At 32.9% G+C, this 24213-nt stretch overlaps 1 protein-coding gene and 2 long non-coding RNA genes across 3 annotated transcripts in view; 2 read left to right on the top strand and 1 right to left on the bottom strand.

Annotated features, from left to right (window-relative positions):
• The first annotated feature begins 17193 nt into the window (after positions 1-17193).
• On the top strand, positions 17194-22826 carry LOC134234928 (uncharacterized). Its single transcript, XR_009985281.1, has 3 exons — positions 17194-17392; positions 17685-17809; positions 20512-22826. It is a non-coding gene; the product is annotated as an uncharacterized LOC134234928 (long non-coding RNA).
• A 127-nt stretch (positions 22827-22953) lies between these two features.
• LOC134234924 (uncharacterized) lies at positions 22954-23847 on the bottom strand. The gene has a single exon (XM_062716972.1). The coding sequence runs from the start codon at positions 23845-23847 to the stop codon at positions 22954-22956; it is 894 nt and encodes a 297-aa protein (XP_062572956.1).
• Positions 23848-23882: 35 nt separating this feature from the next.
• LOC134234927 (uncharacterized) overlaps positions 23883-24213 on the top strand; it is an 895-nt gene continuing 564 nt past the window's right edge. Inside the window, exon 1 of the long non-coding RNA XR_009985280.1 lies at positions 23883-24179. This is a non-coding gene — a long non-coding RNA (uncharacterized LOC134234927). The remainder of the gene's footprint in view (positions 24180-24213) is intronic.

The raw sequence follows: 24213 nt of genomic DNA, 5'->3' as shown, positions 1-24213 counted from the left end.
TGTCACATTTTACACATACAATAATACATTTAATATTCACATGTCCACATTTTCCCCATTTACACAGTTGAAAATAATCAATGCATAATGAACCATAAAAACAATTATTACATGTAAGATAGTTCACAAAATATATTTTTAAATACAAATTTTATACATCTGAAATGCATGTACATATCATCAATGCCCCCCCCCCCTTCCTTCACAGTCTTACAATTTCCTTTTTAATTTTGGATCTCTTAATGATTTACTGTAAGTGTCTTTAGATTTTTTATCGTACAGCTGATATCTTTTAGATCTGTAGAATTTTCTTTGAAATTTATATTTTAACAGTTTTTGTTTCATTTTAAAGTAATTTTGTCTATTTTGTTGTTGTTTTAGATGATGGACCACTCTACTTCCTTTGACAACAGGTGCCCCTACAGATTCACAAAGTTCCAGTGTTGAGTTTCCATGACACCTAGCTAGTGAGTGCACAACTTTATGTATTCTACTTTCAAAATTCCTACTACTTGTAATACATTTTGGATTTGATTTTTAATATGCCCTATTTACAGATTCAGATTTTTGTGTACAAGTAAGGGACAGCAAAATAAAAAGGTACTGTGCTTCACCGTACCTTTTCCGGGTTTCAATTCAGAGTTTGATATGATTTAATACAACCTCTGTAATACGAATAAGAAGAAAAAATCAGAGATATCTTCTTAAAAAATTTATTCATATTTAGAACAGTCTTTCAACAAAACACTAAAGTATGGAGTAACATTCCTCTGTAAATATACGCACATGTACGAGTGTGACAAAAACTTCACCCCTTACCTCCGGAGTAATATTCCTCCAGAAGACCAATGCAAAGCTTCTGAAGTCTGACAATTCACTACTGAGTAATATTCCTCTAAAGATATTTACAACTCTAAACTAAAACAAGAATGTTGTAAGGTTCAAGTAAGACAAAATCTCTACAGGGTAATATTCCTCTAGACGATTTTGTATTGTGAAGATAAGAAGAGAAAATCTGAAGTATGTAGTAATATTCCTCTATGTGCAGCTCTACTACGACGAAACTTATCTACAAGAGTAATATTCCTCCTGGCCCCGGGATCATGAAGCATCTTAAATGCCTTAGATGCTGAATTTTTTAGAGGTCGAGCAGCCCAAAATGAAAATGCCTTCCGATTTTGTATCATCGGTCTGCTGTTGTATGCAAATTATGAGTTTCCTTTAACAAGCATTAAAGATTTTATAGATAATTGAAATTTAAGTCAAAGTCTGTTTCATGATCCCGGGGCCAGAACGCTAATATGCAAAGTTCTATTGAAGCAATATCTGTATTACGGAGTAATATTTCTCTGTGTCGACGAAAACTTATTTACGGAGTAATATTCCTCCAGAAGGCTATATCTAAGTATGCACAGCTCTTTTGAGCCAAAATCAAAATACGGAGTAAAGTCTATTAAGACAAAATATGAACTACGGAGTAAAAGTTTTCTATGTACAGTTCTGCTACGACAAACACTTATCTATTGAGTAATATTCCCCCAGAAGGCTTATATTACACAGTTCTATTTATAGGACTAAGTCTAAGCCACAGAGTAATATTCCTCTATGTAATGCTATACTACGACGAAAGTTTATCGACAGAGTAACAATCCTCCAGCACGCTAAGTATGCAAAGTTCTATTGAAGCGATATCTAAACTACAGAGTAATATAAACGTCTGCTAATATCTACGGAGTAATATCCTATGGACGTCTGCAAACACATCTACGGAGTAATATTCCTCTGGGCGTATACACAAACACATCTACAGATGTACGTAGCAATATTCTTATGGCCGTCTGCAAACGCATCTACGGAGTAACATTCAAATGGATGTCAGCAAACACATCTACGGAGTAATATTCCTCTGGACGTACACAAACACTTCTAGGGAGTAATATCTCCTCTGGACGTCTGCAAACACATCTACGGAGTAATATTCCTCTGGGCATCCACCATCACATCTACGGAGTAATATTCCCTTGGACAGCTTTACTCTGCACTAACAAATCAAATTCTATCTGCGGAGTAATATCCCTCTGGAGAGCTATGCGACGATCTAAAATGGTAAAAAATTATCTAAGAAATAATTTCTCCTGAAATGCTATATACAGCTCTTAAAAAGCTTATCTAAAGAGTTATGTTCCCCTAACCCGCTGTGTACAAATTTAACAGGCAAAAACTTTTAAGAGGAGTAATATTCCCCCGAACCGCCAATGTACAGATCATCTAAAATGCAAAACTATATTCCCCCGAACCGCCAATGTACAGATCATCTAAAATGCAAAACTAAAAGATGGAGTAATATTCCCCCGGACGGTCATGAACAGATCTAAAATGCAAAAAAACTAAAAGACTGAGTAATATTCCACCGGACGGCTATGGGCAGATCTTATATGCAAATTTTAAAGATGGAGTAATATTCCTCCGGACAGCCATGAAGATCTCAAGTGCAAACCTTCAAGACGGAGTAATATTCCCCCGTCCTGTTCAGTTGTCGTTTGCTACCAGTAAACTGGTTCTTTTTGATTGATATGGGACCAGTTGACTCGCGATGCATTTCGATTCATTAATGATCATTCATGAGTTTATTCGGAACATTTCTAAGTTTGTCGTATGTTGAAAGAAAATGCTTTGTTCCGAATAGGTGTGTCATCAAAAAAAGACGTACTTTTTTGCAGGGAATCAGTGTGTATTGCAGGGAATCGGTTTATTCACGGTGATTTTCAGGAAATCAGCAAGATATATTGATTTACTTTTTTATAGTGAAAAATCAGTAAAGGTATAATAAAAAGTTTTTAAAAATTAAATAAAATGCAGATAGAATTTAACAGCATAAAATATTTATCAATGTATCGTTTCGGGGTTTTATATGACAACAGGAGTAAATAAACACTGATGCAGTAAGATCATTTAAGGTCAAGCGATTATGTGTCCTCAGCGGGGTTTTGCATCAAAGCGTACATCAAGACCTTAATAAAAAACATTCAATGTAACCATCAATTGTCGCCCGGGAAATATATAGGTAAGAATGAAAATGAGTCTTGATCATAAAACCGCTTCGGTATGTGCGAAAAGTCATGCGTCTATACAGTGTAACTGATGGAGACGATAGTCGCGAATATTTTGAAAACCTGTAGTCCGATAAAAATAAATCAAAAACGATACCATTTTAAACTTGATCAATTCCTGAAGTAAATGATGTATGCATAAAATGTAAATTGAAGTAAGACACATGCATCACCTATATTTAAAAATGTATTATTTTTTAAATTTCAGAATATAAAATATGAACGTTTTTTATGCGATAAGTGAAATTCGATGTATATAATGTATCTCGTAATTTATAAACGGAAAGAACACTCTGATTAACAATCTTTTCAATATTTAGAAAACCTTTAATTCTAAATAATTACTCCCACCCCAATCCCCATACACCAACACTTAACTTATATGTATAGAGCAGCCCGGTCCTCCGGGCTGCAATGATATTCCCATCATTTGTGTTAGCCTAATAGCAGCCACGAAGCATCGTTTTTGAAAGGGGGCAGCCAGAGAAGAAAAATAACTTGCTTTCAGTGAACATTTCCAGAATTAAAAGTAATGTTGGGAACAAAGGGGACAGTCCCCCCTGCCCCCCCCCCCCCCCCTGTTGCTACGTGACATAATAGTACAGCCTTTATTTATTGAATGATGACGCAAACATGGATACCTAATGAAAACCTGCATATTTTATTCAAATACTTAATCGAAGAAGACTGTTGAGAGCAAATTATAATTATTTTTTGACAATGTCAGATAACTTTGAAAATTTGATTCAGTGTTTGTATTGCCTCATATTCCTCTGGACGGCTACATGGATGTACAGCTCTAAAAAATCTTAGTAAAAATTTCCCCTGGACGGCTATATTTACACGTATTCACTTTGACAATTCAACATGTTCAAAAAAGTATATACGGAGTAATATTCCGTATATCGGCTTTACACCGCTCTAACGTCAAGAGACAAAAATCTATCTGTAAAAAAATGGAAACATATTACCGGAGAAAATAAGGAATGATGTGATCCTGGGACAACACGTTTCACTGATTATATCTTGAAATAGCAGTAGGAAATGTCTATAAGCTACAGTGAATTAAATCTTTTCTTTGATAACCCCCCCCCCCCCATTCCTTCCTATATTGCACATATATTGGGACGGCTTATCATTATTACTTACACTAAAAGTTGAGTAATATATCTAACAGAAAAAAATAAACTCAATTCTTGTATACTCTAGTTTTGCTGTTATGATATTCAAACTTTTGGTAGCATTTTAAATTGCTCTCATAATTTGCAATTGTTTAACAGATAAATGCTGCTGAGAGTAGGGTTCAAGAATATTACAATAAATGTTGACGACGATTGACAAACAGTGGTTGTAAAACGCCATCCGTAAAAAAGTGGAGCATAATTGTTTATAATATATTCGCAATAAAGAACATACTCACACGTGTGTGATTTATAAACCATCCTGGCTTCACATTCGTTCAAAATATTTCCAATATGCTGAATCGGGCAAATGTCCGAACTTTTCATCTATATTTTGTAGGTTTTTAAAAATAGTTCCTCTTCCGGTTGCAGCCAACAGTGGAATGAACACATGATAAACGGAATTACCGATGAGGTTCATCATGTTCATTAGAAAGATAAATGATCTCCCCGAAACCCCGACATGGCAGTGCTGTTGAGCATTTAGACAGATATATTCAAGAGAATAAATAAAGATATCACTGGCACATTGACCTACAAAATCTTTGATTTTTTTTTTACATTTATAATGTAAAAAATTAATAAAGAATATTTTTTTTAAACTATAATTTAAATAAAAAAAAACTTTTTTGAATAAAAACATAATAAGATTAAGTACAACAATTATTTGTAAACATAGATGACTGTTTTTTTTCCTAAATTAGGATTCATCTAGTTAAATTTGTAAAAACAATATTCGTGCCAAGTACATGTGTATTTCAATACAAAAGCAGGCGCGGATCCAGAAATTTTATATAAAAGGGGGGGGGGGGCAAACATGCAAAACCTATTTCGGGGAGGGGGCACTCGATTACATTTGAAACATCATACCTATAGAAATTTTTATACCAACTTAAAATAGATCCTTGTTTTCAAGGAGGGGTCCGAGGGGACCCCGTTTTCTAGGGGAGGTCCAAGGTGATTCATATTTTCATGATTTTACTTGGTTAACTTCCTTAAGTATATACATGTACATTGAAAAACCTTGAAGTTCCGGGGGATCCGAACATTAATCGTCATCATTATATACATGTAAATAGATACATGTTTATTCAATAGAAATAGTAATACATGTATTTGTAAACCCCTTCACGCTTGATAAATCTAAAGAAATAACAATTAACAATAACAAATAACATATCTCATATTTCATGTATACTTACATAAAATGCAACTTTTCATGAAATATGAGAAGCAAAGTAGTAAAAATTATGATAATTAAAATAACCCAGGTACCGTAAATACACGTCCTTATAAAAATAAAAAAAACTCAGAGTAGAATACGACATGTTGAGGCTTTTTCTGTAATTTACTTTAACACTATATAATACAATTTTATTTACACTGATGACACGTATGGTCAAAATCTTAATCAAAGTGTAAATTTGACACCCATGAAATGTTGATGTTTTATATATAAGTATAGCCAGCTTTATTGTTACAACGTACATTGTATAATTTGCTAACCGCTATCTAATGTGATGCAGGTGTCATTTTCACGTAGGAGTGTCAGGATCGGGCACACCTTGTAAAGTAGGGTAATTGGTAGTCTGGCCTTAATTACAAAGTAAAGAGCTGCAGCCAGTTCAGAAATTAACATTGCCTGCAATAAATTACCGAAATTCTGCCAGTTAAGTCAATTTTGTCAAACGCTTTTGTCTATATTCATCTGAAGAAAGAACACAATGACCTTGCTAGGACTTTGTGAGAGTAACTTGGAGCGGAGTAAAAAAAATGAATGACCTAAGCGACGGAAGGACTGGAAAATGTAATAACAAAAATGTTTTGGGGGTTAAGTCCAATTATCAATGCTTATATCATGTGTATATTTGAGAAAAGGGGGTAAAGACACCCCCTGCAACCCTCCTCCCCGGTTTCGACGCCTATGAACAAATTAGAATTTTTTGCTTTGAAACTGAAAACTTTGAACCATACACACATTTTATTATAATTTGATGCTGCTTATCAATTAAATTCACGAATTCTTTATTTCTTGTGTCATAGAATGACTTTAAAAAAATATGATGGAAAGAATGAATTTTTAAAAAAATATGAATCAAGATTTAAAAAATGCAGGGCGCGCCTTTTGCATTTGCACGTATTCCTATAAATTTCAGCTGTGTTATTATTATAGACAAAAGTAAAGGATTTCAGAGGGAAGGGGATTGGTTTTAAAATTAAGTGACCAAACAATTATTTGAAAAATTATCAGACTTTAGAAGTTCAAATATGAATGAAGGAAAACCACATGTTACATGTAGGACTACTTACAATGTAATCTAAACCATGCGATTTTAGCACTGTTGAGATATTCTAAATTTTTGTTCTTTTTTCCAACATGTTCCATGCATATTAATTTCCTCAGTAATAATGTGCTTGTAGATATTGCGGTACGTAAAGCATCAACACAAATTGATCGTTTATAGACAGATTTTAATCCCATTCTCCTATAATCAACTAAAACATAAAACACACACATTAAAAATCTGTTTATTTGAGAATATACGCGGTGCAACACTTGTTTCTACAAATGATCTTTTAAAATTATGTGTTAAAAGTAGAACCTCTAAGATCTGTTTTTAATCATGCTGAAATGATGTATTTTAGCAAATGAAGTTTTAAACGCGGTGATTTGGACCCATTTTAAAACTTCATATATACAACAGAATGTTGTTTCCTTTACGACACTTTCTAGCTATTTAAACATTTAATGTTGTCAATAAAAATTAATTACCAACCTTAAGCTTATGTGTATGATTGAATTCAATATTGAAAAGAAAAGTAATGGTCTCTTATTTACGATAATCATGTTTATCAGCTCTTAAAATATTTTTAATCAGGAAAGAAATACATAGACCCGACACTGCCTCGATTCCACTCCTGTAGTCTTGATATCAATATTCTTGATTAGGTCTAATTTTAAAACAATGATTGTATTGTATTGTTTATTGCAAAGAACCAATCAGTTGTACAGTATTTGTATAACATTTCAATGTCATTAAGTACAGCAGGATCATAGAGGAAATTTTACAAACTATTCATTCTAAATTCATAAAGCAGAAAAAGCACAACAATATTAGTTTAGTATTAGTAGTGGTGAAGATAAAGTCGTTATATAAGTCAATCTAATTTACATCTGCTCTTAATTTTGTGCGTTTGTAAAGATATTTATAAAGATATTTTCCGAGTTTACTTAACTCTGTTACATTTTTTGTTGACAACAATTGAACAAGTTTAAAGGTAGAGAGTTTTTGGTGATAAAAGTCTTTTGTACCACCTTTTTGTACACGATACTGTAAATCACTCATAGGTAGGAGCCAAAGAACCCATTATAATCCATGCAATAAAAATGTAAAGCATTTTACAAAGGAAACAAATTATAAAATCACAAAATGTGCTAGCCCATCTACGTAAAAAATGTACCGTTATTTTTCAATTCAAACTGGAACTATTTGTATACAATAAGATCGACACCTTGTTATGATACTTTAAAAATTGTACTCTTTGAGAAATCATACAGAAACAAGATTTCTCAAGATAAAACACTTATGTCCCCCTTCGCCAACTTTTGGCGAAGGTTGAAGTTACTCAAATGCAAGTCAACGTCAAATGGTCAAATTTAAGGTACCCAGGGGAAGAGTTTGTCAAAAGAAAAAAATCAAGATTAAAGTTTTTTAAAAGTAGGTCAAAGTTCAAGGTCAAGCTCAATAGGTAAAAACTGTTGGTATTCAAATGAAGCCTTGTCGCATTGAATGTATTGTGAAGTATAAAGATTCCTGTACTAATTGCTCAAAAGTTACATCTAGGACGATTAAAGGTTTTTAGAAAAAGCTCAAACTCAAAGATAAAGGTAAAAAATATTTAAATCCGTAAAGGATCTTATCACAAAGAATACACATATGAAGTACAGAGGCTTGATACGAGCTGTTCAATAATTATGGACAAGGTTAAAGTTTAGTGATGCAGAAGTTGTTTGTAAATTGGGTCAAAGTCCAAGGTCAGGAGTTTAAATATTTTGGTACCGAAAGAAAAGACCATGTCACACAAAAAATGAATGTCTTTATACAAGAGTTATCGAAAGAAAGGCCTTGTCACAAGAAATGCAAATGTATTAAATATGAAAGCCAAAGTTCCAGCCAATCAAAAGTTATGGGCATAAGTTTTCTATGGACAAAATAAGGAAACAAAAAGCTGTATATACAAACAGACAGACAGGCGGACGGGGCAAAACTGCTGTATATACCTACGAATCTTCGATTGCTGAGGCATAAATAAATTAACGATCACGTATTTTTACATGTCAACGAATTGACTTCTATACCCCCCAAAACTAATACGTGTAGTAATTTTGCGAAACCAGAGTGTTTGTAAAGAGTTGTCTTTTGCCCTTTGGTTATAAGTTGATATACTGAATTAGGTGGAGCTCCATAAAATTCCGATTGATACACTAAGATATGAAATTTTATTTCATCTTTCCCCATATTTTAAATTTTTATCTCCATTTAGCCTAAAATAGATCGAGAGCTTTCTATCTGATACACTCAGTATGAATTGCTTTTGATAGTTCTTTCAAAGATTTTTTTTTACATCACACCAAAAGAAAATTCTGATTTATTTCTTGCTTCTTTCTCTGCGTTCAGCTACATGTAAGTCTTTCAAAACAAACGTGCGTACTAAGTTTATATAAAAAAATCATACTGCAGTTTTGGGGGGAAAAACGTAACTTAAAGTAGTTCTATACTCGCACTACGTCATTTACGAATAGTAAAACCGGAACCGCGCTTCCTTTTTCCGAGATGAGACTTTTTTACTATATTGGTTTGACTTTTACTTGGCGTTTTAAATATCCGGTAACAATTTTGCTCGAAGTCGGTCGTGTCAACAAACACAGATTCTACAGTTTAAGGATAAATTAATTAAAAAGAGAAGGCTGGGAACAACTTTCAGTTGACAGAAATAATTAGGTAATAAAACGATATTTCTGTGAATGATGCATGTTTTATATGCCGCGCCGAAAACACGGACCATATACATGCTACATCAGAACATGTATCAAACTATCGAGGCGACTATTGTCGGCGGCCAAGTTGAAGCTAATAGTGATAATTCGGAAGAAAAGTAATTACTACGATTTGACTTTGACAATTTATGGATTTTACTTATTAAATATTACAAAATTTACTTTGAATAATAATTATTGCATAAAACGTATACCCCCCTCCCCAAACCTGATTACCTACGAATCCCAATGCAAAATTATTTTTTGAATAAGTATTTGACAAAAGTTGATTCACTTGCAGCACACTTTGTTACTTTCTGTAACAAAATCATCCAGATTCTGAAAATCAGTAAATTACTTTCATTTTCATCGTCTCCAATTTAAAGACAAGTGTGTTTTATTTTTTTTTAAGATAAATTTTAGGGACAATAGGTTTTGGGTTTGTATAATTATTGTTTTAAATTATGTTCAACTTTGTTAATACAAGTATACACTCAAACATTAAGAGTATTACAGAAATATGTGGCAATATATTACTTCTTGAAGAAAGAAAATAACTCCCTTTAGTGTAGAGCTCATACCACGAAAAGTAATACGTCAACATATAATTTTTTTAAGCTTATTATTTTTCCTAAATATAATTTAGTAAAAATAATGCAAATTTACGAAGTTTGAGTCCATAATTTTTTTTTAATGACCGAGATTGTCCTGTGAAGCATATTTTCTCACAATAAATTTTGATGCAATAGCCTAACAAAGTGCATCTATTTATAATAATTCATGCAAAACAATGATATTATATTGTTTACTAACATGTTTCTACTCTATTTTGGGTATTAAAGTTGAATATTTAGACTTAAATTAATTTATATACAACAAAATCTAGGATAGGTAAAATTTCAGTATTTTACATTTCGGGGTATATACTCCGATAGGCTATAGCGGAAAAGTGAACATGTTGACATATAATTTTTCTTGTGTCTATCCATTGCTGGGATGTATGTCTATCTTATAAAATCAGATTTTTAAAGATTGAGCCCATTTAGTGCCGAGTATAGAACTACCTTAATTACATGTATCTTTGGTCAATACTTACGTTGGTTTAACCACCCTGAGTACATATACACGTATATTTAGTACTCACCTCGCTCTTTGTTTTTTTTTTAATATATTGAACTACTTAATCATGTTAATTATTATTATAAGTTCTACTTTAATGTTGAGATGAAAATGTTTGTTTTATTTAGTACATAAAGAGTACATGTACAACTTTTTTTTTAAATTTACTGAGTTTTTGTGTTATGTGTATTGGATATATGAAATCTGAAATAATTCTCTCATCTTTGACTTGTCGACAGAATCCCCCCCTCCAATATATACACCCTGGGTTCATAATTAAACACTAACTCTTCTTTAAGCACTCATGAAAGGCACATATTCGTACATACGTAGGGCAATAAGATTTTCAGTGTTTTAAAGGTGCGTACCTATGTATATTTCAAAATATTTTTGTAGTGAAAATTCTAGATATGCCTAAAACTTTCAAAGGCTAATATCTGTCTAACGCAGATTCAGTGAAAGTCTCCTTAAATTCATTTAGTGGATTAAAAAGAGTTGCGGATAAGAGATGGTTACCTTTACACGTAACAGACGAATGGACGTACAGATAGACGGACATTATGTTCACTATACATGTATACCCTCCCACTTTTCAAGCGGGTACTGTATTATGAATGTGAAAATTTCAAATCTTGTAATTTCTTATTACGACATAATAAATACAGACTGAAATAATATCATAGCGAACCTTTTTAAATCTGAATTTGCTCAAAACGAAATTAAATTTTTAATGCACTGTCTTATGTACTCTGACGATCGGATCGGTCAGAAATTTTCGAAAACACTGGTTGTTACCAAATGCTTGCAAATACAGATGTAACTTGTTTCAAATTACGCTCAACAGTTTGCAAAATGTTTTGTATTCCTATAGTTTACATTTAGACGATCACCGTTTTTCAGAAAATTTGAAAAAATAATTGTACTTATATGGCACACGATTTTTCAATAGCTTGTTTTGGTAGACATTTTCGTTTTTAAAAAATCGTGATTTCTGAATACTCTCAATATCATCATCAAAGTCGAAATATGCTTCAAAATTTTGGAAATGACAAAGCCTACGAAAGTAAAAGAAAAACAACAGAGATACATGTAATTATTACTGGTATGCTCCGATATGTTAATGATTTAAGGGAAGAACTAGAGGTCTACAAACGTTTGCGGAATTTCGATGATTTACCCAGTAAAAAGCAGGTTTTCGACACAGGCATTTGGGGGTATGGAGCCCCCTTCCCTCCACTTTTTTTTTAAATTAAGGATCGAATCACGTTTTACCTTTTGTGTATTTAATATTCACTACAAGTTATCGATAATGTTTTTTTCTCACTATCTGCCTTTCCTTGCTTGAATTTCGTGGGGGTTTTTTTATCGAAAGCATAAGGAACATGAAAAAAGCAATTACGCTTACATCTCTAAATTTCTTACACAGTCTTCTTCCTTATAAACAATTTTTTATTTTTGTCCCCAATTTTTAAATATTCTTAAATATCCCCATTAAATCACCCGGATCTAGGGTAAATTTTGTTGGTGCTCATCAGCTGGGTCTACACAAGCTTAGACCACGAGGGATGTTGTGAGCTTTGTCAGCCGCAAGGGTCATCTTATTTTTCATGTCGCGTGAGTTCGAATTTCTTGTAAAATCCAAACATGTTCACATGGCACTTTCATCCGCAAATTTCTAAAATATGAATATACATTTAAAAGAGGATTTAATGGATATATTAAATGTTTTTAAGCCTTTGCAAAGATAATCTTTATTCATACCGACATAAGATGCAATATCCATAATATGCAATACATGTATCTATACCCTGTACAAGACTTCTATTCTCCATTTCAAAAAGGTGAGTTATTTCCCCTGAAGGGAACTCCTTTACTGTGTCTAATGCGCATGCGCTATAAGGAAAGTGTTCTTGATGTAAACATGTTCATGGTGTTATGCCTCTGTCATATGACAAACTGTAATTGTGTTTGTGAATAAAAAGAAATCTAATTATTTCGTAATTTTTTGAATTGCTCAGTCATAGAATCTTTCTGGATTTGTATTAATCTGTATACTAGTATAATAAGGCGCTGTGTGACCCCCCCCCCCCTTCTTACAAAAGAAAAATCGAACCAGATTACTGATAAAATGCTGATACATATTCGAATAGGCCTATTTGGGGGGGGGGGGGTGTTTTAAATAAAAGCTAAATTTCATTTTCGGTAGTGGATGTTCTGCAGACGGATAGTCATTGTTTACAAAATGTGCAGAACAAATATAAGATTTTTTGTTTTACGAATTAATCTAGCCCGCTGCAGCAATATTTTCTTCTCCGCATCTCTAGGAATGTTTTGGAGACTGATGACATGCATTTACTCAAGCCACGGTCCGGAGTCCGCATTTGGGAGAGGATCGTACATTTTGGCCGTGGTTTGCGACGATGGATGACATGTCCATCTACAGTTTTACCTCTGAAACTGCTGCATATACAGCAGTATAGTTCATCTTGCGCGACCGATGTCAAGAAACTGCGTTTTTGCTCGATTGTATGTCATAACATAGTTTACTTACACGAACATTTTTGGTGACAATTAAAGGCCTATTTCATATGAATTAATGGTGTTTCTAGAAATTTATATTTGTAAAATAATTGATTCACTTTTTCGTATTAAAACTTTGAATGGAATTCCAAATGAGTAATTTAATCTCAGACCAATTAAAATAGCATCGACCTGAATTCGTGATAAATAGGTCGAATAAAATCTGAGCTGTATTTAATCAAAGTTTTAGTGCAGGATCTAAGTGAAAGTATATTCCTGAGTATAATTCACTTAAAATTTTGTTTTAGATCAGAGAATTGACAGCAGAAACACGAAATTGATATAATAATATCTGAGCGTATTTCTCGTCCATACAGAAAGCATTCTTTTCGTGAAGTGTTATGTTTTTAAATTATATTGAATTCACAATTAATAATTCTTATGATTTTTAATTTCCACAACTTTGGTTTATATTCATCTGTTCAACCCATTTACACGTTCGTTCTCTGAGCATGCAGTACGCGCGAAACCCTCATCAAATTGGCATGAAAGTCGATTTGAAACATTCTTATGGTCAGGTCTAAGTTCAAGTGTGTAACACACTCAACTGACATCCAGCGAAATTCATCTTCCCGGTTTCACCACGACGCGTATTATTAACTTACATGTATTTTGTAAATTATCCTTTTTTAGACATAAATAAGACGAATCCCGTAGATGATAAGATTTTAAGAAAAAAATACAATTTTCAGACGAGGAAACGCATATGGACCTCTTATAATTACGGTACAACTGAATCTGATCATTACACGTCGGAATCTAAATGACACATTGATTCTTTTCCTTATTATAACTTCAAGAAACCCACTAACTTTTAAAGGAAATGTTTGTACAATGAAGAAAATCAGTTACTTGTACTTTTTATAAAGATATGCCGTTTCTTTCGTTTTCAAGTACCTATAAGTATTAGTAAAGTAGATTTGTGAATAATATGCATAGATGAGCTTGATAAAATCATCAAATACATCACTGCTCAACATTATTATCTTTCTATAACAATACTTTATATCGCGATTAGTCAACTTAGCGGAGCTCTTTCGCGATGGAGGTAGGAAACGTCTGTTGGATGGGGACAAATGTGCTATTGAATACAGTGCAAGATCGGTTATTGTAGAGTTTATAAATAAGGATAGATAAGTAAAAAATCCTTTTGGAATACCTTGCTTAAAAGTCGCTGAACAAGCTTAATTAATTTTTGAGACCAGCTAATCCCAAAATGTGACATTTTTAACGATATTTTTAACTCAGCGGGCTTTTCTCATTAAATTTTTATTGATAATCGTCACATTTTAAAGCCATTCAATATTCTAAACTTTCCTTAATTGACAATCTACTATTTAGAGTCCAGTTCTTGGCAATACATTGCACCTTCGGCATTAAAATGATCGATGTGTCCCCAAAATCTAGAGCTTTCTCGACTCTCCTGCAAAAGAGCGGCGGTAAGTTAAGATAACTGCGAGGTACTGGCGATATTACGTATTCGTAAATTTTAACAATAAATATCGTTCATTTATTTATGCACGCTTGTATAGAGAACAAATGAAATGGATACTTTTCGCGCTTCTATCGTAGGAGAAGTGTGATCTCGAAACTCGCGTATTGTATCCTTAACCTGCCACAAAACTTCGATGAAACTGCAACAGCGGGTAAGAATAGAGAGGGGGGAAAACCACATTGACCACATGTATGATATAATATTTAATTAAATCATACTTTTATCACCAGTGTGCATTAATTCGTATGATTTATTGTAACATTCTTGATTTTCTGCAACGCATCCTATGATCGATTATCAGAGCAATGGTTACTTTGCGCAGAAAAATGAAGCTCATTTAAATCAAATATCAAATTGTCTCAAGAAAAACATGTATTTTTTTTTGTCTGAACGAAAGCTAATTTGTCCTAAAACTATTTAAATTTGTCCTATCAAAATGTCTTATTTCTTCAAAGACATAACTTCCATATAACTACATGTATTTCCGAGAACTTATTCGTCATAAAGAAAAATATCCGAAAAAAAAAGCGCTGGTGCATTTTATTTCTGGAAATCTGAATATAGCATTTCCGACAATTTTTCTTTTCATTTTCGACAATTTTGATATACTATAATTTATTCTTTAAAAATTTCATCAGTGAATTATTCAATCCTACTTTCATTACCGAAAAGCAATACCTTAAAGATGTCGAAGATGAAAACTTTAAAATGTTTTTTTTTTTTTTTTTTTTTTTTTTGGGGGGGGGGACTAAAAATTGTCGGAAATGAAAAGTTGAAAGTTTAAAAAAGTTCCGGAAATGAAATGCAACCGAAATAAACATATTTTATTTTTTTGAACAGGTTATGTATATCTAATTAGTCTCATCTTCTTTTTGATAGGACTCTGGGGTTTATTCTGCCACACCTTCGACCAAAATTAATCAATTTATTGAATATCAGTTCTGGCATACATGTATTTTGTTTGTTTGTTAAAATATTAACAGTGACATATAGGTCCTTCGGGTCGGGTGTAAGAAACTCAGTTTATTGTTGTAAAATTTATTGTATTACTGTAACAATACACATGTCACTATAATAAATAATTTACTGACTTACTTACTAATGTTTGTATCATACAGACATACAGAACCAAGTCGAGGTAAAAAAAAATCGTAGAGGGGATACTTTATCGGTAGAAGAATATTTTAAAGAACGGGAACCTAAAAAGAAGATTAATTTAATACAATATTATATTCACTGGTGTTATTGTGAATAGGATTGGGCAGCAGGCGCAGCCTATTTAAGCCCTCTCCCTGAAAAATAGAAGATTGAGTTTTACATTTTTCTATCACGTAGTTAAATACAATAAATGAGTTTATATATTTTTTAAATTTTGCAATAAATACTTTTAAATTTCATTTTCACTTACTTGGCAAACATTAAGTTGCCGGACAGGTAAATTCCGAAATTGAAAAAAGAAACAGTATGTCGGAGATGAAAAGAAAAAATGTCGGAAATGAAAAAAAAATGTCTGAAATGCTATGCAGGTTTCAGGAAATGAAATGCAGCGATTTGGTTTGAGAAATATCCATAATTTTGATATAGAAAACATTTAAAGATAATACTTATCATAGAACTAGAGGAGCAATGGTCATATGGACATAGACAAGATCACTGGTTTGATATGTAAAATTGTTGTCTCATATCTTTATAATAAAATATGAAATTAACCAAGGTAAGAGTGCCCTGGAGATAAAAATTGATCATTTGATGTGGCATTTTGATCAAAACTCATTACGACAAGGTCAAATTACGCGGATCAGAAAAGCATCGGAAAGCACAAAACTTTTCTTTTATTGGAAGAGCAAGGCAACAAAAAACTATAGTCACGTAAATAAAATATTTTGATATTTGGACTTAGAATATATTTTTCGTATTTAATTTTAATACGACTAGACAACATTCGATCATTCTGTTTTTACATTTCACAAGACTCATGCCAGTGGATTGGTGGAATAATTTTTGACAAGATATTTAAAATTATGTTTTTTTAAGGTAATTTTAATATTAAATTTCTACTGATTTGTTAATAAGCAGCATTTCTCTTCCTTCTCCTATCAATCGGTAATCAAAAGATATCTTTTATTTTCAGTAGTATGCTTTTACGTTAGTAACTGCTGATTTGTTAAATTGCACTTTATTGTACATCAAATTTGTGGAGAGACAACACGCATCAAAAGTGATTTTCTGTACTTTTATCGCAGGGACGTAGCATCGTTTTTTTGAAAGTGGGGGGGGGATTTAGCAAGAAATTTTTTAATATCAAAATTCAAAAGAAAATCCTATTCCTGCGAGGGTGTGTGTGTGTGTGTGTGTGTGTGTGTGTGTGTGTATGTGTATGTGAAGGAGGGTGTCTGTGATGGGGAATTTACTACGCTGAGTCTGATGTTCATGATATTACGAAATACATACATGCAGGAATCGAGTTACAGCCTTAGATCACATATCAAAATAATTACCGGTAGTACTTCCTGGTGGTGTTAGGAATACACGTGTGCATTCTTACAGTGAACCACCAATAATAAACAGACATGAGAAATGAGCTGAATCATTATAAAAGAAAATGGAACAAAAATCGAACTTTTATTGATCACCGTCCTTTGGGTTGCAGCAAAAGTGATACATATGAACGGTTTGTTTTGTGATACAGAGTATACGGGATATTGAGGACGTATATTACAAACCTTGGATTTCTCAGTACATTTACAAAGGAGTCAATCTATCCATGATATTACGCTGCATTGGTTACTGAAAAGGAGTTTGGAACACCCTTGTGACGAATCTAAATATTTTTCTCAACATTGAAGCAACAATAGTCTTGGATAACTTGGTAAGTCTGAAGTTAAATTTCATTCCTAAAAAATAGATAATGGATTTATTAAAAAACAAATAAAATAACGATTGAAGAATAAAGATTTAAAAGTGTTACAAATTAGTTTCAGCCTTACTACAAGAACAGGTACTTATTTTTACAATAGTTAGATCATGTAGATATACAATGAGTATATAATACGTATTTTTACACGTCAAAACACTTTTTTCAGGTGCTCTGCATGACTTATTTTAAGCTGTATACAATCTGGGTGCAACATGTATCTTAACCCCTTATTTTTCCTGCAAAGTTTTAGGGAAAGAAAACTGGCCTGAGTTTGTTTTTTGTCTGGAAATGAGGATCTTCCACTAAAATTCCACTACAGTCTAGAAGTTTTGGTAGAAAAGCTTTCCGTTTTGGATTTCTTGCAATCAGGTAAGACTTTTTGGTTTCTATAGTTAACCGAAACTAGGACAGACAGAATAATAAATATTAGGACGTAGCACCTAAATATACATTAAATGCACACCTACTTGCAGTTGGTACAGGTTTTAAAAAAGGACGGTGTAAATAGAAGTCTGTCTTAAATCTTTCTCCGTGAACACAGTTTTTTTTTTTACATGTCTACCATTTTCAACATTCAGATACATTGTAAGTTGAAAGCCCTTTCATGATAATGTCTTGTTCATATAAAGATCTAATGTCTACATGTATTTGTGGCGGATGTTACAAGACATTACATGTATTATACACATTTTCGTTTACTAGAAGACTGTACAATTTGCATTTTAAGTATTGTCAAGATTCAATTAAATTAATCGAACTTGTGCATCTTTGGTTCATTTATCGATACTCCTCAGATCAATTTAAGGTTCAAGTCATACTTCCACACTTGATTTCAATTATTTTTTTTTTGTGTTAAAATAAATATGAATACCAAATTTTTAAAACTGCAACACAATTAAAACAAGCACATTTAAAAAAAAAAACGAGGAAGCCTTTTACAAAAGCTACGTATACGTTACATTTTATCAAAGAGTGACATAGTTTCAATGCTAAAATTTGAAGTTAGCTATAAAATTTATGTTCAAGGAAAAATTTGTTTTTCATTCCCATTCAATCTGTGAGAATATTAACACTAAATTAGCCAAGATTTCCAAAATAGTTTCAAAGCTAAGAAAGGCCTTTGTATGATCAATTGCAGATTATTTGTCATGGTTAAATTGCCATTATTGATTAGCGAACAGGTGCCCTCGATCGTTCTATGACCAGCACGCATAAAATACAATCTGCATCCTTGAGTATTACAGGATACTCGCAGTGGGTGGTGGCGGAGAAAAGTTTGATTTGTTGTTAATGTCTATTTAATATGCCATGTTCTTTTATAACAAGACTTTAATTACCCGTTACTAACTATACGTTTTCAAAATATTACTAAAACACTTCTGAACTGAGAGAGAGAGAGCTCTTGGCAAAAATTAAAAATAAATATACCCTAAAACTTTTTCTCTAAAAATAATTTATTATTTTTAATAGGATAGGGTTATATATTATTACATGTAGCAATGTGTGCCTTCATTTTATCTACATAAATATTTTATCTGTTTAAAATAAACGATTCAAAGCTCCACTATACAAGCTTTTAGCGAGACAAAAAAATAGATAAAAAACAAATAAATTATTTTTAAAAAAATACAAAATGAATAAATGAATAAAAACAGGAACATTTTTTTTTATCTACAACAATAAGCAGAAAAGTTTACTTATCCCTTTACTGATATAAATTTTTTTAATACCATTAACTTCTGTTTCCTTAAACTTTCAGAAAAAAAACTAAAGCATCTTTTAAGTGGAGTAAAATTTATGTTCTTACAGATGAATTTTTTGTTTTAAATGTCAGTGGGAATGAGAGTTATGGCTCAGAGGGGTTTTCACTTAAAGGGAAAAAAATCATTCTTTGCACCGAGAAATTGCGTTTTTACCCACATTGGAAATTTAACCCGCTGGTCCATAATGCTATATGTTTTGCAGGGTCAATTTACAATTCTGGATCCCCTCATCTTTTTAGGCTGAGACATTAATTACGGTGTCTATCTACATATGCGGTAAAAGATATTGATAAGACTTTGTATTTCTTCTAGGATAATATATTTCTAAACATATTTTGGTTTAAGGACAAATGATACAAACAAAAAATGGATGTCTGTATATTTTTCGGTCTAATTTCATTGCAAATGATGCAAATAATAAATTTCTAGAAAATAAAGAAATTTTAATCATTCTCTAATGTTCAAAAGTATGCCCTTGTGAAACCATCCTTATTAATCTAATCAGTTATTTTCACTATTAATTCCATTTTTGTGCAAATTTGAATAAAAAGTTAAAAACTACGCGGTGAAAGTTATTCAATTTACACATTTAAACATGACCCAACTTGCTATTTTCAAAATCTTTGACAAAAGTTTGTTTGTATCATCTGTCCTTAAAGTAGGACTCCAAGCAATTTGCCCATTCTTTGAACTTTTCTTTTTAATCAGTTCGGTCGATTTTACTTGAGAAAATTACCTTCTTAAAATACCTTTTATTCAACACAAATAATCGCTTAATATGTTGATGATGTTAGGAATAAACAAGGCTTTATTTACATTGTAAGTAGAATTAAACTTAATGTACATGAATCTCTATATCATGTGTCCATCAAAGAAAATGCTTACCAGTTTAATATCTTTGTAGATTATCTGCTGAAAAAAACTACATATAATTAGTCTTTAAAAAATATATTTTCGTACAACGTTATGTTTGTGAAATTTATTCATCATGTAAGTACATGTTAACTATTTCATTAAAATCAGGTTTTGAACGTAGCTATGTTAATAATTTTATATGCGTTTTAAAATAAAGAATTAATTTGACTTTGCATATTCCGTAGTTATTAAAGGAGCATCTTCAAAACCCTTTTTAATCATGACCGATATATAAATGATATGCAGATTTATCATTTCTGAAAAAAGCATGTACGGAAGAGATTGACCTAGTATCTTTTTGAATTAAAAGGCGTGCTCAGAACGTTACGTATTATATACATGTATGTAAAACTTATTCATGCTGAATTTTACATATAAAATAACTCATTTTAGGGACAGAAGAGTGCATCTGTGATTTCTCTCTATTGGATACGCACGAAGCTTCTAGATGCAGCGTTTTTTGTGATTGGAAAAATATATGACAAGAAAGATGCTCCACTACATGCCAAAGTTTTGAATGCTGAAGTAACTGTGCAAGGATACTAGGATCGGTCCCTGCATGTTTAGTCTAATATACCACAATTCAATTCGTCCACACGTTCAAAATGAAGGCGAGGGCAATACCTGTGCACTCGAAACCATCTCATCAAACCTTATTCACATCAATTTCAACGTTTTATTATTTAATAATTAAGTTAAAAATAGCTATTTATGTAAAAACTATATGTATATAGAACTGTATTTAACCTTCCGTTGCCTTCGGATATTGAACTTGTCTCACAAGAGCTGCGTATATCTTTTTAGAGCAAAATACATGGAGTATTTTATTTTTCTCACAAAAAACTGTAAGGAACCTACTAAAGGAATGTACATACCCTTAGTTCCAAGAAGAAAAGTTTTACTCTGGAGCTAGTCTTAGTAGCACTGAATAAAGCCCTCTAGAGAAATATTACTCCACAGTTTCTCAAATGATAATTGTACTAAGCCGTCTAGAGGAATATAACAGCATAGTTCACATTTTGTATTACAAGAACTGTACGTAGAATTCGAAGGAATATTACTCATTTGTTTATATTTCGTCTAATTAGGAATGTACAAAGTCTCCTGGTGGTGTCGTATTAGAAATGTATGTAAATTTCGAGAGGAACACACCTTCGTAGTTCTGATTTTGTCTTATATAAGAAATGAACATAGCCTCCTAGAGGAATATAACTCCGTAGTTCAGATTTTGCCCTATCAGAAATGTACAAAGCATCATGGAGGAATATTCCCCCGTAGTTCAGATTTTGCCCTATTGGCTAATAGAAATGCACATAGACCTCTAGAGGAATATTCTTCCGTAGTTCATATTTTGTCTTTATAGAGATTAACATAGCCTCCTAGAAGAATTTACTCTGTAATTCAGATATTGTCTTTTTAGAGATTGAAGTACATATAGTCTCATAAAGGAATAATACTTCGTAGTTCAGATTTTATTATTTAGAACTGTACAAACTCCTAAGATAATTCAATTTTTCCTTCATAGAACTGTGCATACATATTAACCTTCTGGAGGAATATTACTATGTAGAAAAGACTTTGTTTACCTCCACTTATGCTGAGTTTTCACCTCGCATTCTAGATGTCTTTTTAGAACTACACAAATTCTCTCAGATATATTATTTACTCTGTAGTTAATTTTCGTTTTGTAGAGGATGTAAATAAGATTTTGTTTCATTTGTGTCATAATAACCTTTTTGAGGAACCCCGTAAATATTTTGTTTTATTAGAATTGCACAGTCTTTAAGAGAAATATTACTTTTTGGATGAGATTTTGTCTTTTTAGAACTCTTCAAAGTCTTTCAATTGAATATTATTACGTAGTTTAACTTTTTGTTTAATCAGAATTGCAATCCTCCAGAGAAATATTACTAGTATTTCAAAGATATGTTTTTATCTCTAAGAGTTGTTTATATCTAGAGGATTATTACGACCTCGATAAACTTTCGTCGTAGTATAGCATTACATAGAGGAATATTACTCTGTGGCTCAGATTAAGTCTTAATAGAACTGTGTATTATTAGCCTTCTGGAGGAATATTACTCCATAGATAAGTGTTTGTCGTAGCAGATCTGTAAATAGAAAACTTTTACTCCGTAGTTCATATTTTGTCTTAATAGACTTTACTCCGTATTTAGATTTTGGCTCAAAAGAGCTGTGCATACTTAGATATAGCCTTCTGGAGGAATATTACTCCGTAAATAAGTTTTCGTCGACACAGAGAAATATTACTCCGTAATACAGATATTGCTTCAATAGAACTTTGCATACTTAGCGTTCTGGAGGAATATTACTCTGTAGATAAGTTTCGTCGTAGTAGAGCTGCACTTAGAGAAATATTACTACATAGTTCAGATTTTCTCTTTTAATCATCGTACAAAATCTTCTAGAGGAATATTACCCTGTATACGAGATTTTGTCTTGCTTGAACCTTACAACATTCTTGTTTTAGTTTAGAGTTGTAAATAACCTTAGAGGAATATTACTCAGTAGTGAATTGTCAGACTTCAGAAGCTTTGCATTGGTCTTCTGGAGGAATATTACTCCGGAGGTAAGGGGTGAAGTTTTTGTCACACTCGAATTGTACATGTGCGTATATTTATAGAGGAATGTTACTCCATACATCAGTGTTTTGTTGAAAAACTGTTCTAAATATGAATAAATTTTTTTAAGAAGATATATCTGATTTGTTTCTTCTTATTCGTATTACAGAGGTTGTATTTAATCATATTAAACTCTGAATTGAAACCCGGAAAAGGTACGGTGAAGCACAGTACCTTTTTATTTTGCTGTCCCTTAAGTATGATATTTGATTCTATCAAGATTACTTTTTCCTAAAGTCAAATTTATACAGTTTTTTAACAAACATTTGTCTTTTTCTGTCATGTTTAATTCAAAGTCACTAGGCAACACTGAAGATTTCCACTTATTGCTTTTCAGTCCATGACAGGAAAAGGAATAGAGTTGACAGGACTTCCCGCACTGTCCCTGGTAGCAGTTTATGAGGGAACCAACCGCAGTAGACATAGCACGCTTCATCAAAGGTAAGTCACCGGAGTAGTGTTTGTAGCAATTCTCGTACTCTGTCCTGCATCGAAGCTTCAGGTCCAAGGCAAATCTTCTCTGCATGGATTCTCTTATGGCCTTGGTTCTTCCCGGAAACATGTGACTGCTGAATGGAGCCTTAGCAGTCTGTTTTCTTTGAGAGTCAAAGAAGTGACGCAAGTCCTTAAGGTTTTCAATCACATGTCCTTGTTTTTCAGATGCACCAGACGCAGCGGCACTGTCTCCATCGCTGGTGAAATGGGATATGACTAGTGGCCGGTCATCACTTTGTAACTCACCTACACAATTAGCGGCCCATCGCTTCTCGTCTCCAGTGGTGGTCTCCGGAGGAATGGTTGCAGTGCAGTCTTCATGTCCTGGGCAGGTAACTTCTTTTCCTTTGCTTCGTAGGTGTGCGCCTTTCTTACATAGTTTATTCCCACAGAAAACTGCTACCACATTCTTCCTCTGAGTTACATTTTCACTTACGGTATACATCACTTGGGTGGCAGCTTGGAATGGGGTTTTCCCAATGGTACTGAAGGTGGCATTATTGTAACGAGCATCTCCTTCCGCTCTGATGGGGGTATCCGGAAGTCCACATTTTTCATTAAGTTCTTGAATATTCTGCCAAATTTTCTTCATACTGTTTTTATTTACATCAGTTATAATTTTCCCCACTTTGTTGCAGGTCTGTTGCATGTTGGTGGCTGACGCTGGTTCAATATTTGCACCAAGAAGCATACCACGCATACCCTCTGTTGTAAGACTGGTACCCAGGTGACGGACAGCCATGGCCACATTCAGCTGTGCAGCTCTTTGTCCCCTGCCAGATCTTCTCACCTCTTCGTAAAGCTTTTCTCGGTGACTGGTATAGTGGTACTTCTTACATCGAATGGAAAGGATCCATGCCAGGCCTCGTTTTTCCTCCCCATGCTGATTCCAGTCCAGTTGACCATCACAGTCTGGAAACTTCTGTGAGTGTTCTTTAAATGCATTGTTCCACAATTT

The sequence above is a fragment of the Saccostrea cucullata genome, unplaced genomic scaffold (genome assembly GCF_032062105.1).
Source record: "Saccostrea cucullata isolate Sc308-1 unplaced genomic scaffold, CSIRO_AGI_Scuc_v1 ctg3717, whole genome shotgun sequence".
Classification (NCBI taxonomy): domain Eukaryota; kingdom Metazoa; phylum Mollusca; class Bivalvia; order Ostreida; family Ostreidae; genus Saccostrea; species Saccostrea cuccullata.
The sequence above is the reverse complement of the archived record's forward strand: the minus strand, read 5'-3'. Positions and strand labels throughout refer to the sequence as shown.

Coding starts and splice junctions, on each gene's coding strand:
- LOC134234924 (XM_062716972.1), bottom strand. CDS start 23,847: ATGAAGAAAATTTGGCAGAATATTCAAGAACTTAATGAAAAATGTGGA.